The sequence below is a fragment of the Gordionus sp. m RMFG-2023 genome, chromosome 4 (genome assembly GCF_954871325.1).
Source record: "Gordionus sp. m RMFG-2023 chromosome 4, tfGorSpeb1-WG-v2, whole genome shotgun sequence".
Classification (NCBI taxonomy): Eukaryota; Metazoa; Nematomorpha; class Gordioida; order Chordodea; family Parachordodidae; genus Gordionus; species Gordionus sp. m RMFG-2023.
The window spans coordinates 9,365,131-9,378,981 of NC_088778.1; the positions used below are offsets into that span (position 1 = coordinate 9,365,131).

The 13,851-nt window shown below is 25.4% G+C and overlaps 1 protein-coding gene across 2 annotated transcripts; it reads left to right on the forward strand.

The window, feature by feature from the left end:
• Positions 1 to 635: 635 nt before the first annotated feature.
• On the forward strand, positions 636 to 9,339 carry LOC135928159 (large ribosomal subunit protein uL2m-like). Of its 2 annotated transcripts, XM_065464523.1 has the most exons (7): positions 636 to 886; positions 929 to 1,026; positions 1,131 to 1,278; positions 2,174 to 2,329; positions 6,132 to 6,264; positions 6,422 to 6,580; positions 9,053 to 9,339. In XM_065464523.1, the coding sequence occupies exons 1-7, from the start codon at positions 688 to 690 to the stop codon at positions 9,252 to 9,254; spliced, it is 1,095 nt and encodes a 364-aa protein (XP_065320595.1). In that variant the 5' UTR covers positions 636 to 687; the 3' UTR covers positions 9,255 to 9,339. The 2 variants fall into 2 exon arrangements, with proteins under 2 accessions (XP_065320595.1, XP_065320596.1); XM_065464524.1 differs by lacking the exon at positions 636 to 886 and having other exon boundaries at positions 993 to 1,026; positions 1,166 to 1,278.
• Positions 9,340 to 13,851: the final 4,512 nt, after the last annotated feature.

Below are 13,851 nucleotides of genomic sequence, written 5' to 3' on the forward strand. Positions count from 1 at the left end.
TTTTATTAATCTGCCGCAAAATTTGTTACTAAAAGATAGGTTAATTGCCCATTTAGAAAATACAGGGTCAACCATATGCAGATCCTTCAAATGAATGCATGGATCGATACCTTTTTTGATAAAAACTCGTCACAAAATGCTTTACATTAATAAATTTTTTTATTCTAATGATGATTCACTGAATATTTTTAATAATTATGTTAATTTAATAAAAAACATTTATTAAATATAACACACCTTTACCATAGTAAAGCTAAACATGTACTTAATGAAAAACGTGGTTATTTAAATGATAATAATTTAGAAAAAATTTTGTTATTAAAGGCTAATTTAATTATAAATAAATATATTCTAATTGTTATACTTATATTATATTATTCAATTACAATTAATTTATACCATATTTGTTGATTTTTTATATTAGTTAATTTTGGATCGATCAATAATTTAAATAAGAAAAGGATCGTGATCGCGATCCTTCTTTTGAAAAAAGGTCTATCCTGGATTTCGATCTTTTTAAAAGGATCGATTAACAAGCCTGCCAATTGACACTATTATTCACAATTTTTATTTTATTTTTTTTCTATTTTTTTTCGTAATTATACAATATATCAATAACATATGATATGTGTATTTCGACTCGTTGCATTATTGCAAATCTTGAATAAAATTTAAGTTTTACGATAAATGAATAAAATATTATTTATAATATCACGATCAATCCATCTTTCTACAAATATCTTTCTAAAGAGAGGCACAAAACCTGATCATACTCGCTGTAGAGAAGGCTTTGTACCTAATTTTGAAAACATTTTAAAAGCATGTAATGGTTACACACATGAACCTTTAGAATTCAGAAAGCTCGGTGGGAGAGATAAAGAATCTGGTATATTTTTTTTTGTTTATTTTTTCATTTTTTATATTGCAGGGCAGCGAATATGTAGAAGAGGAGGAGGTGGTAAAAGACATTTTGTTTTAGTTGATAGATACAGGATTTTATTTAATCAAAGTCCTATGTTTGAAAAGGTAAATTTAGCAATTTTTTGTCTTAAATACTAATACTTAATTTGGAAAAACCTAAATTGAAAATGTATTTTTTTATGTAGCCAACCAATTTAATAATATTATAGGTGATTCAAATTATAAATAATTACCCCTTACATAGTTCAAACTTGGCATTGCTAGCTGGTGGAACCAAAAAACGATGGATAATTTGTACAGAAAACATGAAAGTTGGTGATGTCTTAAAATCATCTGGGATTATACCAAGAATGCCTGGTAAATAAAACAAAAAAATTTATTTATATTTTGTCATTTATTTAAATTAAAAATTTATTAAATATGGAATTGTGAATTAATTTGTAATTTTGCCTTAACAGTTTTTTTCACAATCTATATACTAACCCATTAATGACAAATAGGCAAGTATCAAAATAGTAATTATTATCTACTCAAAACCATCTATCTCCATTGTTAATCAAAAAATAAATATAAAATTTCATAGGTCTTGAAAAAATGAACATCAGAAGTAAAAATTTAAATTTAATGTTTTAATTAATAATTCACTAAAAACAATCTTATTCCAAATATTTTGTGCAATAAATAAAATAAAATTTTAGACTGGACTCAGATTTTGAAAAAAAATTAGTTGGAAAAAAAAAATTTGAATTGGGTCAGGCCTTAAAAAATAGTTTTATGCACAACTCCATAGGCCTTACTGGGCATTTTTTAAAATAAAATAAGTAAAGTTAATATTTTTTTAAACTAATAACTATAATTCAAAATTTTTAGAAAAAAAGTGAAAATCTTAGTTTTTATTTAATAAATATAACATAACTAAAATCCTGCAATATGTGGACTTAAAACCTTCAATAAACTTTACTGGGGAAAGGCCAAACTAATAGTCCCCCTCTCCCCTCACTCACAAGATCCTGGATAGCCCATGCAAGGCTCTAATATGCATTCATTCACCAAATTTGAAAAATAATATAAATTGTTTGTGATATTGTTTAGCCTTGCATTAATGCAATGTTTGTCTTTAAAGATCATTGTAAACTACCAATTATTAGCAATAATTTGGTAAAATAACAATTTTAGATATTTCTGTAATTAGTTTGCATCACATCATAAACTTATTTAAATTGCTTCATGAATATTATTTATTTATATTCAGTGAGAGCTATAGAAGGTGAAGCTCACCCACTTGGTGCCTTGCCTGTGGGCACACTAGTGAACAGTGTTGAAATGCGACCTGGCTGGGGATCCAACTGGGCTATGGCTGCTGGCACAGCTTGCCAGATTATTAGACAAGCTTCGGTCCAGGATTCAGGTAAGAAATTTAGTGTATTATATTTTTCATCTATCTGAACTGATGATTTTCTATATTTGAACAAAACCGATACCAAAATGATTGAATTGATTTTGACATCTATCTTTCATTAAATTGTATTTAAAATCAATAATTTTTTTAAACTCATAAATGTAGATGTTTTAAATTTAAATCTGATTTTTTTAAAAAAAAGAGAAGTTTGGAATATATCAGTGTTATTAAAAGCTACTTTTAAAAGTAGCGCACTATTGCTACCGCTATCACAAAAAAAGTAGCGCATTATCTCTACCCCTACCATTTTCAAAAAAGTAGCGTGCTATTAGCTACTCACTACTTTAGAATTTTTTATAAAATATTTTTTACGTAATATAAATTATGAATAAAATTTCAAATATATATAATTTATTTATTTTTTATTGCATCTCAATCATTGTTTACATACTGTCATCTCCAAGTCTAGAGCGACGATCAGTATAAGTTATGGCTAAATAATCGTTCAAAATTAGCACGTAATCCAATATTAAATTTAATATACATATTTTGTATATAAGAAAATCATCAAAAATATTTATTTGATTATTTTTAGATTTAAAAAATGCGTTTAAAGGATTTTCAATAGTATTAATATATATTTCAAAAAAATCATCTATAGTGAGTGGCGTTTTTGATTTTGCTAGGGTCAGTTTAAAATTATAATAATATTAGTTAGATTAAAAATTATGCAGGAGATAAGTGAATGACAATGTTTGCCTTGCCAGGCCACCATCCTTTAACTTTTTATCTTTTGAACCAATTTCTTTCAAAATTGGTTATAATTTGAAAGGATTGAAATAAGTATTTTTTAGCATGTTTTAATAAATTTTTATAAATTTATAAAACGATGAATGGTTAATTAAAAGCATATCTAACATTCATATAATAAATGAGAAAATTATCATTAAATAGATGAGTTTAATTATAAAATAAAATTTTAATATTATTATTTTTCATAATTTTTAATTTATAATATCATTCTTGAATAATCTTATGGCCAGTTGAAGCAAACTTTGTTTGGACTGAGCCAGAAAAAACCAACTTTCACATAAACTCATCTAATTCAAAAACTATTATAAATACAGCTTTGGTTCAAATTTTTTAAAGATTAAGGAATGGACTATTAAATTTGTTTGATATATTACTTTTAAATGTTTCCTCGTTGAAGCTAGAAGTCTTGTTTGATGATAAAACCTTCTGGTACATCTTACAATGAAATTTATACCTTGTGGTAATTTTTTTATCAAAATTAAAATATTTTGTGAATTTAGGAAAAGGAAATTCTATATTATTATCATTTTTCATGGAAATTATTAAACAAAATTATTTTCAATATCAATTTATATCGTCGACATTTTATATTATTTTAAAAACTATTATAAAGTAGATTTTAAAATATAAATTTCAAAATTAAATAACAAGATTATTTTTATAATTAATTATAAATATATTTTAATGATGCTTATGTGCATTTATTATATAAAATTGCTCTTTTTTTAAAAGTAGCGGGCTAAAGATACGGCTACTGAAAAATATAGCGCGCTACTTTAACAACACTAGATTATATATGTTAAAAGCTTGAACGTAGGGATTTATGTTAAAGTTTTTATGCCATCATGTTTGTGAAATCTTTATTCATATTAATGAGGAATACCTTTATATTTTATTTAAATAGAAGGAAAAGTACATTTTATAAATATAAGAAAATTAAATTTATAATTTAAAAAGATAGTCTTATTATAAAATATAAAAATAATTTTAATTTCACAGAATAAGCATAGTTATGGAATACATGTTAGATAAGGAACTTATTGTGAATTCTGTTTTATATCCTAAATGCGCTTCTCATATGCCAAAGTCCATTAATAGATCTTCAAACCGTTTTCTTTATAAAGAAAACCATAGCTCTTCTTTAGTAATTTGTAAAATGTTTAGAAGAACGAAATTAAATATTTTAGATTGAATTTTGCGCTCCAAAGGATCATAGTGAGGGTAGACAGCGTAATACCAGTTAGTATCCAAGCATACTTATAATATTGTTTATATTTATTTGTAGTTCCTCTCTTATATTGTGAGATTTAAATAAACCATTTTATCTATCTCGGAGAACTTTTAGTCAATGCCCAATACTTCTTATAATTTGTGAAGACACCCGAAAATATTCAACATAATTTACCAGATAAGTCATAAATATCAACAAACGATCTTTTAAAGATATAATTTCAATCGCAAAATCTTTGAATATATTGCATCAAATTGTGTCGAACAATGAGTGAAACATCTAATATAAATAATTTAATAACAACACAAATCAGAAGTGTTTAGTAAAATAATGTTTCCGCCTTCCAATAATGGCTTAAATCTTGAGTGGTGAAGATAAAATAGAATTTTTATTGGTGATAATACAGATAAAATTATAATCTTCAATCAACTCTTGGGTGTAGTAGCTTCTTTAACTTGTGAATTTCTTTACCTTTTAGCCTATGCAAAAAAAATAACTAACTATAAACTATAGGCAAACCAGAAATACTTTGAAATTTCTTTTTCTTGGTAAAATGGAAATCATTAGAACCTGTTAATATGAATGAACCTCTTCATATTAAAAAATGGAGTGATTCCATGTCATAGTTTTAACCTAATTCCTTTCAATTTTCTATAAATTGAATGCTGATAAAATATGAATTAAAAAATATAACTAATATTTGAAATTTATTTAAACTGTTTAGGTTTAAAAAAAAACAATTTGCCTAAATATCTCGAAAAAAAACATTGTTATAGGTGGAAAATCCACCTATAAGCACGTCTTAATAGGCCTACCTACCTTGATGTTGCATAATGCATTAACGGCGATTTAGGCCTAAAACCTGGAATGCCTATAATCATTCATTTATTTTTATTGGACGAGACATGAAAAATTTAAATTTTTAATCTTGTAAGTTGTAACATTTTATAAAATAATAATATATTTATTATAATTCAAAAACACCCATTATTTAATAGACTAGCATCAATGTTACCTTTAATTCGACCTATCTAAAAACGAATGCTAACTAACAATTTTAAACGAATTATTTGAATAATTTGTTTATTGGACAAAATATTTGATTAATATGTTAGATTTAAATCAAATTTTTCGAAATAATTATTAATTTTTTTTAAAATAAAATTTAATCATTTCTGATAGGTGGTATTTATTAATCAATTGTTGGAACTATAGGTGTGTAATTACTATATTTTAAGACATTTAAGCCAATTTTTAACTGGCTAAAAAATTGTCTACCGAGTTTTTAATCGAAAACTATCACTTTAGCCTTGAAGTTTTTCTTAAAGTATAGCAGCTCAAATTTGGAAGAAACTAATATAATTTAAAACTCTTTAGCGCCTGTAGATTGGGATGAATTAGCCGTAGCCACTACCCAACTATAGTTGGAACTAATTTTCTGTCAAAAATCGCATGTCTAATAAAAATAAACAATAAGAAAAACTATTTGCCTTAAAAATTGACTGTCATTATGAATTAAATTGATATGCTGTAACAAAGAATATTATCCACATATTTAACTTCCTGGTTATAGGCATTCCTTGTTTTGGGCGTATTCTCAACTGAAATGGATGTCTACCAATGAATTTTACACACTCGTTGTATCTTAATAACTTTTATTTTGAGAAATTTTAAATTCAGGTCATCTTTTCAGTTAAAATATTAATAATTCAAAAAACATGTAATTAACCTCTTCTAATTAAATATTTCTCTTTTTCCATTTAAAAGTAAATGATCATGTAATTCTAAGACTCCCTTCCAAGCAAGAGGTAAACCTGAGCCGAGAATGCATAGCTACTGTTGGCAGATGTTCTAATCCAGAACACAAGCACATGGTCATAGGAGGTCCTTTGCAAAAGAGGTTAAATATTAATTATTCAATGATCAATTTGGAAAAGTTTTTTTTTCGACCATGATTTTCGCAATCTTTTAAACAATTAAAGTAATATTCACTATAGCGTACTTTATTTTGATTGAAATTTATAATTTATATATATATTAAAACCTGTAAAAATAAGATATCTAGGTTATAGGCCAAGGAGTGGACTCTGGCATAGGAAAGACGGAACCTGTGGACGTAAAATAAGACCTCTCCCACCAATACGCATATATGATAAGCTAACCTCGGATAGTGGCTCTAGTGGAGGGCTGGTGAACGAGCTTAAACCTTCCTATCAGTAAGTTCTAAGATGCTTGAAATTGGAAACAACTTTTATAATAACCCTTTATGAATTTTGATAGAATTCCTTACAATATACATTGTATCTGGCCTCCAAAAAAAAGCCGGACTAAGTTTTCAGAATTCCTAAATAACCGACGAATGAATATGATATAAGAAATTGCAAGGATCATTCCACTTCAAATCGACCAAAAAACGAGATTATCGGACAACCATCTTATAAATGAATGAAACTTGGCATGTTAATTATTTATGTTGTAAATTTTAATAAAATCAAAATTTAGAGTGCTAAGTTAACCAGATCCAAATATATACGCCTTCATAGTCGAAAATCGCGCTATGCCTTATTAAATCTTGTTTTTTTGAAAAATACTTATGATAGAATTACAAATTATATATCATTTTATAGCCCTTAAAATTTTACATTTGAAAATATCGAAAATATATTTTAAAATTTCAAGTGTTTTCTTATTTCTGGTAAAAATAAAAAATTAACAATGTAAGGATGGGATTATTTTTGGGTGTTGATATTTTCTAAAAATGTTTATATCTTTATATTAAACTATTTAAAATCTCGATCATTTTTTTAAAAAAATTTTATTAAAATTTTTAATATTTATATAAATAAAAAGATAATATAGATGGCGTTATAATAATAATATTTAAAAATAGGAATTTTATTGGTATTAAAATAAAAAAAATCCATTGAGTATAACCAATATGATTTCCTGAGACAATATGTAAGCAAGCAGCCCATATAGATATGATTATTATAAGGACCTTATATTGTTAAATAAACATATTTTATATTTATAAATTATTATAAAAAAAATTGTTGAATTTCATGAGGCGATAATTCCTACGTCCTGACGCTGTTGGAATCTACTATCGTTATTACAGTGTTATGCAGATATTTTTTAATTTATTTGCAAATAAAATTATTTGAGTTGCAAAGGATTTTTACAATAACATATTTATTTATTCTTATCAATTTTTGCAAATTAAATAATTTTATTTACAAACGAATTAAAAAATATGGAAATGTTTTCCATTAAATTTGCATAACACTGTATTTGATTAGCGGGCATTTTTCTTAATCTTGGGGTAAAAAAAGGATGGTGATAGTCCATAGGAATGTAAAAAAGAAATATATTATTTTTTATTATGTGGCTAGCCACCAAAAATCGTTTAAATATACATAATCGGTCTTTTATTTACATGTTGAACCAGTCTTTTTTTTAAACATTTTTTTATGACGATTTTTGGTGGTTAGCCACAGTACTAATAAAGAATGAAATTCCTGATATATTTCTTTTTTACAACCCCGTGGACCGACAATCTTCTTTTACCCCACAAGTGACATTAAATAATAACGGTAGTAGATCTCATCAGCAACAAGATATGCCTATAAATTATGGCCTCAGGTGATTCCATTAATTAGCACAAAATGGAATATGATAAAGATAATTAAAATATTTTTTTTTCTAATAGTTTGTATTTAAAATTTTAAGAGATGTTTATTTTACAATATAGTTTCCAAATAATAATTCTATCTGTATGGGCTACCTTTTTACATGTCTCCCCAAGACATCATATTGGTTATACTCAATGGATTTTTTTTATTTTAATACTAATCATTAATATTTTTTTTAAATATATAATGTTATAATAATTTTTTAATATAACGCCATCTATATTATCTTTTCTATTTATAAAAATAATAAAAATTAAAAAAACAAAAATGTTATCGAGACTTTTTATCAAATAGCCTAATATAAAGGTAATCAACATTTTTAGATAATATCAACACCCCAAAAAAATCCCTTCCTAACAATGTTAATTTTTATTTTTTACCTGAAATAAGAAAACATTTGAAATTTTTTACTTTTAAGGGCTATAAGATGATATATAATTTGTAACTCCGTCTTAATATTTTTTTTAAAAAACAAGATTTAATAAAATGAAGCATTGCGCGATTTTCGACTTTGAAGGCGTATATCTATCTTTGGATCTGGTTGAGATACGCTTTGAAATTTTGATTTTATTGACATCTAAAACTTAAATAACTATCATGCCAAGTTTCATTCATTTTTAAGATGGTTGATATGATCATTGGTCTATTTGCTATGGGATTAGCCTACAACTTGTTGATAGGATTTTAAATGCGATTCAAATATAGCAATGGAATATTTTGTTTGTAATGAAATAAATAGCGTTGAGTTACTTGTTATCATGAATCTCTTCTTTTTGCCTCAATTTATTTAGAGATTTTTTTCCCCATTATTGCAATGTGCAAGGCTTGTTTGATGATGTTTGTGATTATATGCTTATAATACAAATTTCAATTAATAGATAACAATAACGAATTAAATATATGTTAACTTTTAATTATTTATAGAGTATATATATTTTTTTAAATATCTTATGTCTAAATCAATTTCCTTCTTGGAAATTTATTTATTTCTTTTAGTGCCACGAACAAGTTCGCAGATATGGATAAAAAGGACAAAAGGTACAAAAATTATATGGCGCTCCAAAAAAGGATGCAATACAAGCGGAAAAATTTGCTTATAGCCTATTACAATAATTTAAATTCTCGGCCTTATATATCTCCTGCTGAAAAATGTCGACTAATATCGCTAACCCCTAGATTTATAAATTTGGATAGATGAAAATATGCATATATTTATATATATACTAACTTCATGATATTATTATCTTTATGAAAGGATTTTAATTTTTTGACCTGATGCAGATTATGATAACATATCTTAGGATAATATGATTCGTTGATAATAAATACGTAGTATTTAGATTTAAATCGTTTTGATTTATGCTTTATAAATAACTTGGTTAGGTCTAAATGTATATTTACTAGGGATATCAGGTTATAAAAAAAGGTTAATTTATATAAATCTAAGCTTCCTGCTAGGGCTATTCGATATATTGGCATCGATATTAGTTATTATAAAGAAAGATTGGATCTGCTATATCATTTTAAAGCTGATTTTTGAATTTTTATAAGAAAGAGACATGAAAGAGATGTACAAGAACAAAAATGCTTATTATCATTTTAAAATGAATTCAAAAATTAAAATTTGCAATAATATTGGCAGATTATTTTTTCCATACATTATGAAATGAATTTTCTTTCTTCTGGGCATAAGCCTTGACCTACCAGAATTTAAGTAGAGTTCATTTTAAAATAAAATAGAAAGCCGCTTTGGAATATTTATTTTTTAAGAAAAGTTAATGGAAATATTCTGATTATATTTTTAAAATAAACTCAATTAAAATATTAATATTAACAAATAATTTTTTAACTATCAAGTTAGTATCAGATCGGTGATTATTTAATATCGAAACTTATTAGCTAAAAAGTTGCGAATCGGAAAGCCTTACTTCATGCCTTTCATAGTTTAAGGCTATTTAAGATTTTATGAAAGTTAACCTTTTTTTGCTATTATTATACGCAGGATAAATTGGCAAATACAGGGTAGAATGGCTCAAATTTAAACCACAAAATATTTTACTGTCTAAATTAGTATATATATTAATCTAAAAGATTTAGAGCTATTTTTCAAAATCAACTGTATAAAATATAATTTTGTTCTTGAAGTTAAATAAGTAAAAACTTTATTTATTTATATTTTAATATAATATCAAACATTTGAAGCAAAAACTATAAATCAATTATCAAATATTATAAATAATTTTATATTAACTAAAAAGTAGACAAATTTATATTCGTGATTAATAATGTTTATAATATTTAAATTAATATGCAATTATTAAATATTTAAATTATATAATATATATACAATTAAAACATTTTAGAGCCCATTTATATCCAACAGTTTACACATTTTATAGAATTCTAATCTTGATTACAATTAATGTCGATTTTTGTTGAGATGACCTGATTAATCTTTTTTATATATTTCTTTTTCGTTATTAACTTAATATTAACCTTTTGATTTAAATTGATCTTTCGTTTATATAAATTGCTAAATTAATTTTTCGTTAAATTTATTTTTCTTTTATATAAATTGATTTTTACAAGCCATATAAGCATGAAAATATATTAAAATTTCTTATATGATTGTAATATGAATTGATAAATAAAATCACCTAAATTTGTTACCTATTACCAGTAAACCTAGAAAACTTCATGGTGGCAGCGGTGGGATGTGTTCAATTCTATGATCTTCGTAAAATTTAGTAAGGTTAATACCATTATCACTGACTATTTTATTGGGTATACCAAATAAACTGATTATTTTCATCAAAACTCAGTGGTTATGTTTCTCATTCTTCTAATAATAGGGAGTTTGCTAAGTGCTTCAACACATACCATAAAATTTCTATCTTTAAATTGGACAAAGTCGATGTGCACGCGTTCGAATACTTTTGTTGTTGTTTCCCAAGAGTTTTGTATATTATGACTATGAGGATTATCTGCATATTTAACATGTATCACAATTTTTCACCTCCTGATCTATTTCAGCGTTTAAAAGGGCACCACAAATAATCTTTCGCCAAAGTACCGGATTGTTTGTCAAGATTACCCCAAATGAACACAGAAGAGATAGTACAATAAATGGTGAAATAATTAATGAAAAATTTTGGGACTTTCCAATAAATTTCAAAAGAATAGTTCAAGAAACTAGTATTGATATAGAATTAATGGAAGTAATTAACAATAAAAAAAAATGAACAGATAAAGAATAAAATATGTAAATGGAACTGAGCTTAATTAACAATCATTGACGAGAGATTATTTGTGGTAGCCTGGTTTAAACTCTGAAATAGATCAGGAGCTGAAAAATTGTGATACATGTAATAAATATGCAGATAATCCTCATAATATACAAAACCCTTGGTAAACAACAACAAAAGTATTCAAACGCATGCACATCGACTTTGCGCAATTTTATGGTATGTGTTGACGCACTTAGCAAATTCCCTATTATTAGAAGAATGAGAAACATAACCACTGAGTCAACAATTAAAGAATTAATAAAAAGGTATACCTAATTTAATAGTCAGTGATTATGGTACTAACTTTACAAGTAACTTATTCAAGAAATTTTGCGAAAATCATGGAATTGAACACATTCTCACCGTGCATAACCACCAAAAGTTCAATGGTCTTGTGTGAGCGAATGATAAGATCAATGAAAATAAGCATGAAAAGTAATATGGAAATAAATAATAAAATAGACTTAGATATAGCTTTAGAAAAATTCTTATTTAATTATCGTAATACACCAAACGCAATAACCAACAAGATACCAAGCCAGCTATTATAATTTTCACCTTTATAATTATATTAATACTCTTTTCAGAGAAATTATAAGGGTAACTGAAATTAATCTATCTCTACCAACTTTCGATATTTTGTGAATATAAAGAATTTATTTTTTAGATAATAATTTCAATTAAAACCTCCATTATTTACAAATGAATTAATTATTATGGCATTATGAGCGCTGATATATCTAAACTTTTTAAATTACATTTAAAAGGATAGCAGAAGGTTTTATTTGGAAAACAATGTGTATGATTGTTTGCAATATATAGATAATAATTTTATAATAAAAGTATTAACTTTTACAGCAATAAATTGTGTTTTTATCCACGGCTGCTGTCTTTTCCTCGAAGTCGATATCGATGCCGAGGTAGCAGATTTTGCCCGTGGGGATGGTGATAATTTCATTAAATATTTCAGATTTTCGAATAGATTTATTTATCATTTATATTCATCTCAAAATTTAATAGATAACCCCTCAAAAAATTTATCCTACCCCGATTCAAGCAGCCTACCCCCTCAAAAAATATAATGCAAACTGTTCCTACCCTCCCCCCCCCCCGCTCATGTAGACGCTGTACCAAGCGAAGTGATGCTTAACAGAACTATAAGAGATGGGATTTAATTAAACCACAAGAAGATAAAGTGAATGAATTTAATCGTAATATATCGTCAAATAGAAATATCATTAATGGTGAAAAGTTTGGTATAAAACTTTCAAGGATAGTATATGGGACAAAGGAACGGTAAAAGCAAAAATGGGAATTTATTATATGAAGTAGATATTGGAGAATTATTAAAAGACATTTAGACCAAATCAAAAAAAGATCAACGAGTATCATACCTCTTAATAATGAAACGAAACATTTGAAAACATATGATGTTTAGAGGTCGAATAGAAATAAAACGTTGCCTGCGCTATATGAAGATCATGAGTTTATAAGATTCACATACAAGAAGAACCTGAGTGGAGTTCATTTCTTAAAGGGTGGAATGTTGAGATGACCTGATCAATCTTTTTTATACATTTCTTTTTTGTTATTAACTTAATACTAACCTTTTGATTTAAATTGATTTTTCGTTTATATAAATTATTAAATTGATTTTTCCATTATATAAATTGATTTTTACAAGCTAATAAATGAAAATATATTACATTTTTAGTAATTTTATAAATTTCTTATACGATTGTAATTTGAATTGATAAATAAAATCACCTAAATTTGTTATTCCTATTACCAGTAAACCTAGAAAACTTCAACTTTTATTATACCATTTAGTTTATTTATTTAACATTTTACATTTATGAAACGATTTAGTTTATATTTTTAAACTTAAATATTCAAATGATTTTATATTAATATAAATAGATCGTTTTTAAAGGCATGCTTCGGACCTATCCTTCAGTCCGACCCAATTCGATATATTTCTCCAATTGATCCGAAATTTATTTCAAAAAGCACATTTTTTTTGAAAAATGGTGGTGACAGTAGCGCGCTTCTATTTATGAGGATGACGAAGTCGCTTCAATTAAAAAAAAATATTTACTTAAATGTAAATTAATTTATAATTTCATAATTACACCTAAAAATATATTCATATAATTTTGATGATTAAATATATTTCGAAATATAAATTATATTATTTATAAATAATTAATGGAAAAGATTAAGTAAATACTATTTTAAAAATAATTAGGAAATTTTATCATTAAAAAATCCTTTATTTCTGCAAATTGTAAAAAGATATTAATGCCTAATCTTGCTGTACTCATTTGCTTTTCAAAAATTCATAAATCAAATATACCAGTTCCATTACTTAAGAGATAAGCTTAATTTTTATCAATTATTCATTAAAAGTTTTAAAAAATCTTAAAATGTGATATATACAAAGTTTGATTTTCCCTTGATTGATATTTTTTTATTCATTTAGTAATTGAAATTATATAAAGTAATTAG

Excerpts from the sequence above, each read along its gene's own strand:
- LOC135928159 (XM_065464523.1), top strand. The coding sequence starts at position 688 with ATGAATAAAATATTATTTATAATATCACGATCAATCCATCTTTCTACA. Across the intron at positions 1,027-1,130 it reads AAAGTCCTATGTTTGAAAAG|GTGATTCAAATTATAAATAA; the intron begins GTAAATTTAGCA and ends ATAATATTATAG. Across the intron at positions 1,279-2,173 it reads GATTATACCAAGAATGCCTG|TGAGAGCTATAGAAGGTGAA; the intron begins GTAAATAAAACA and ends ATTTATATTCAG.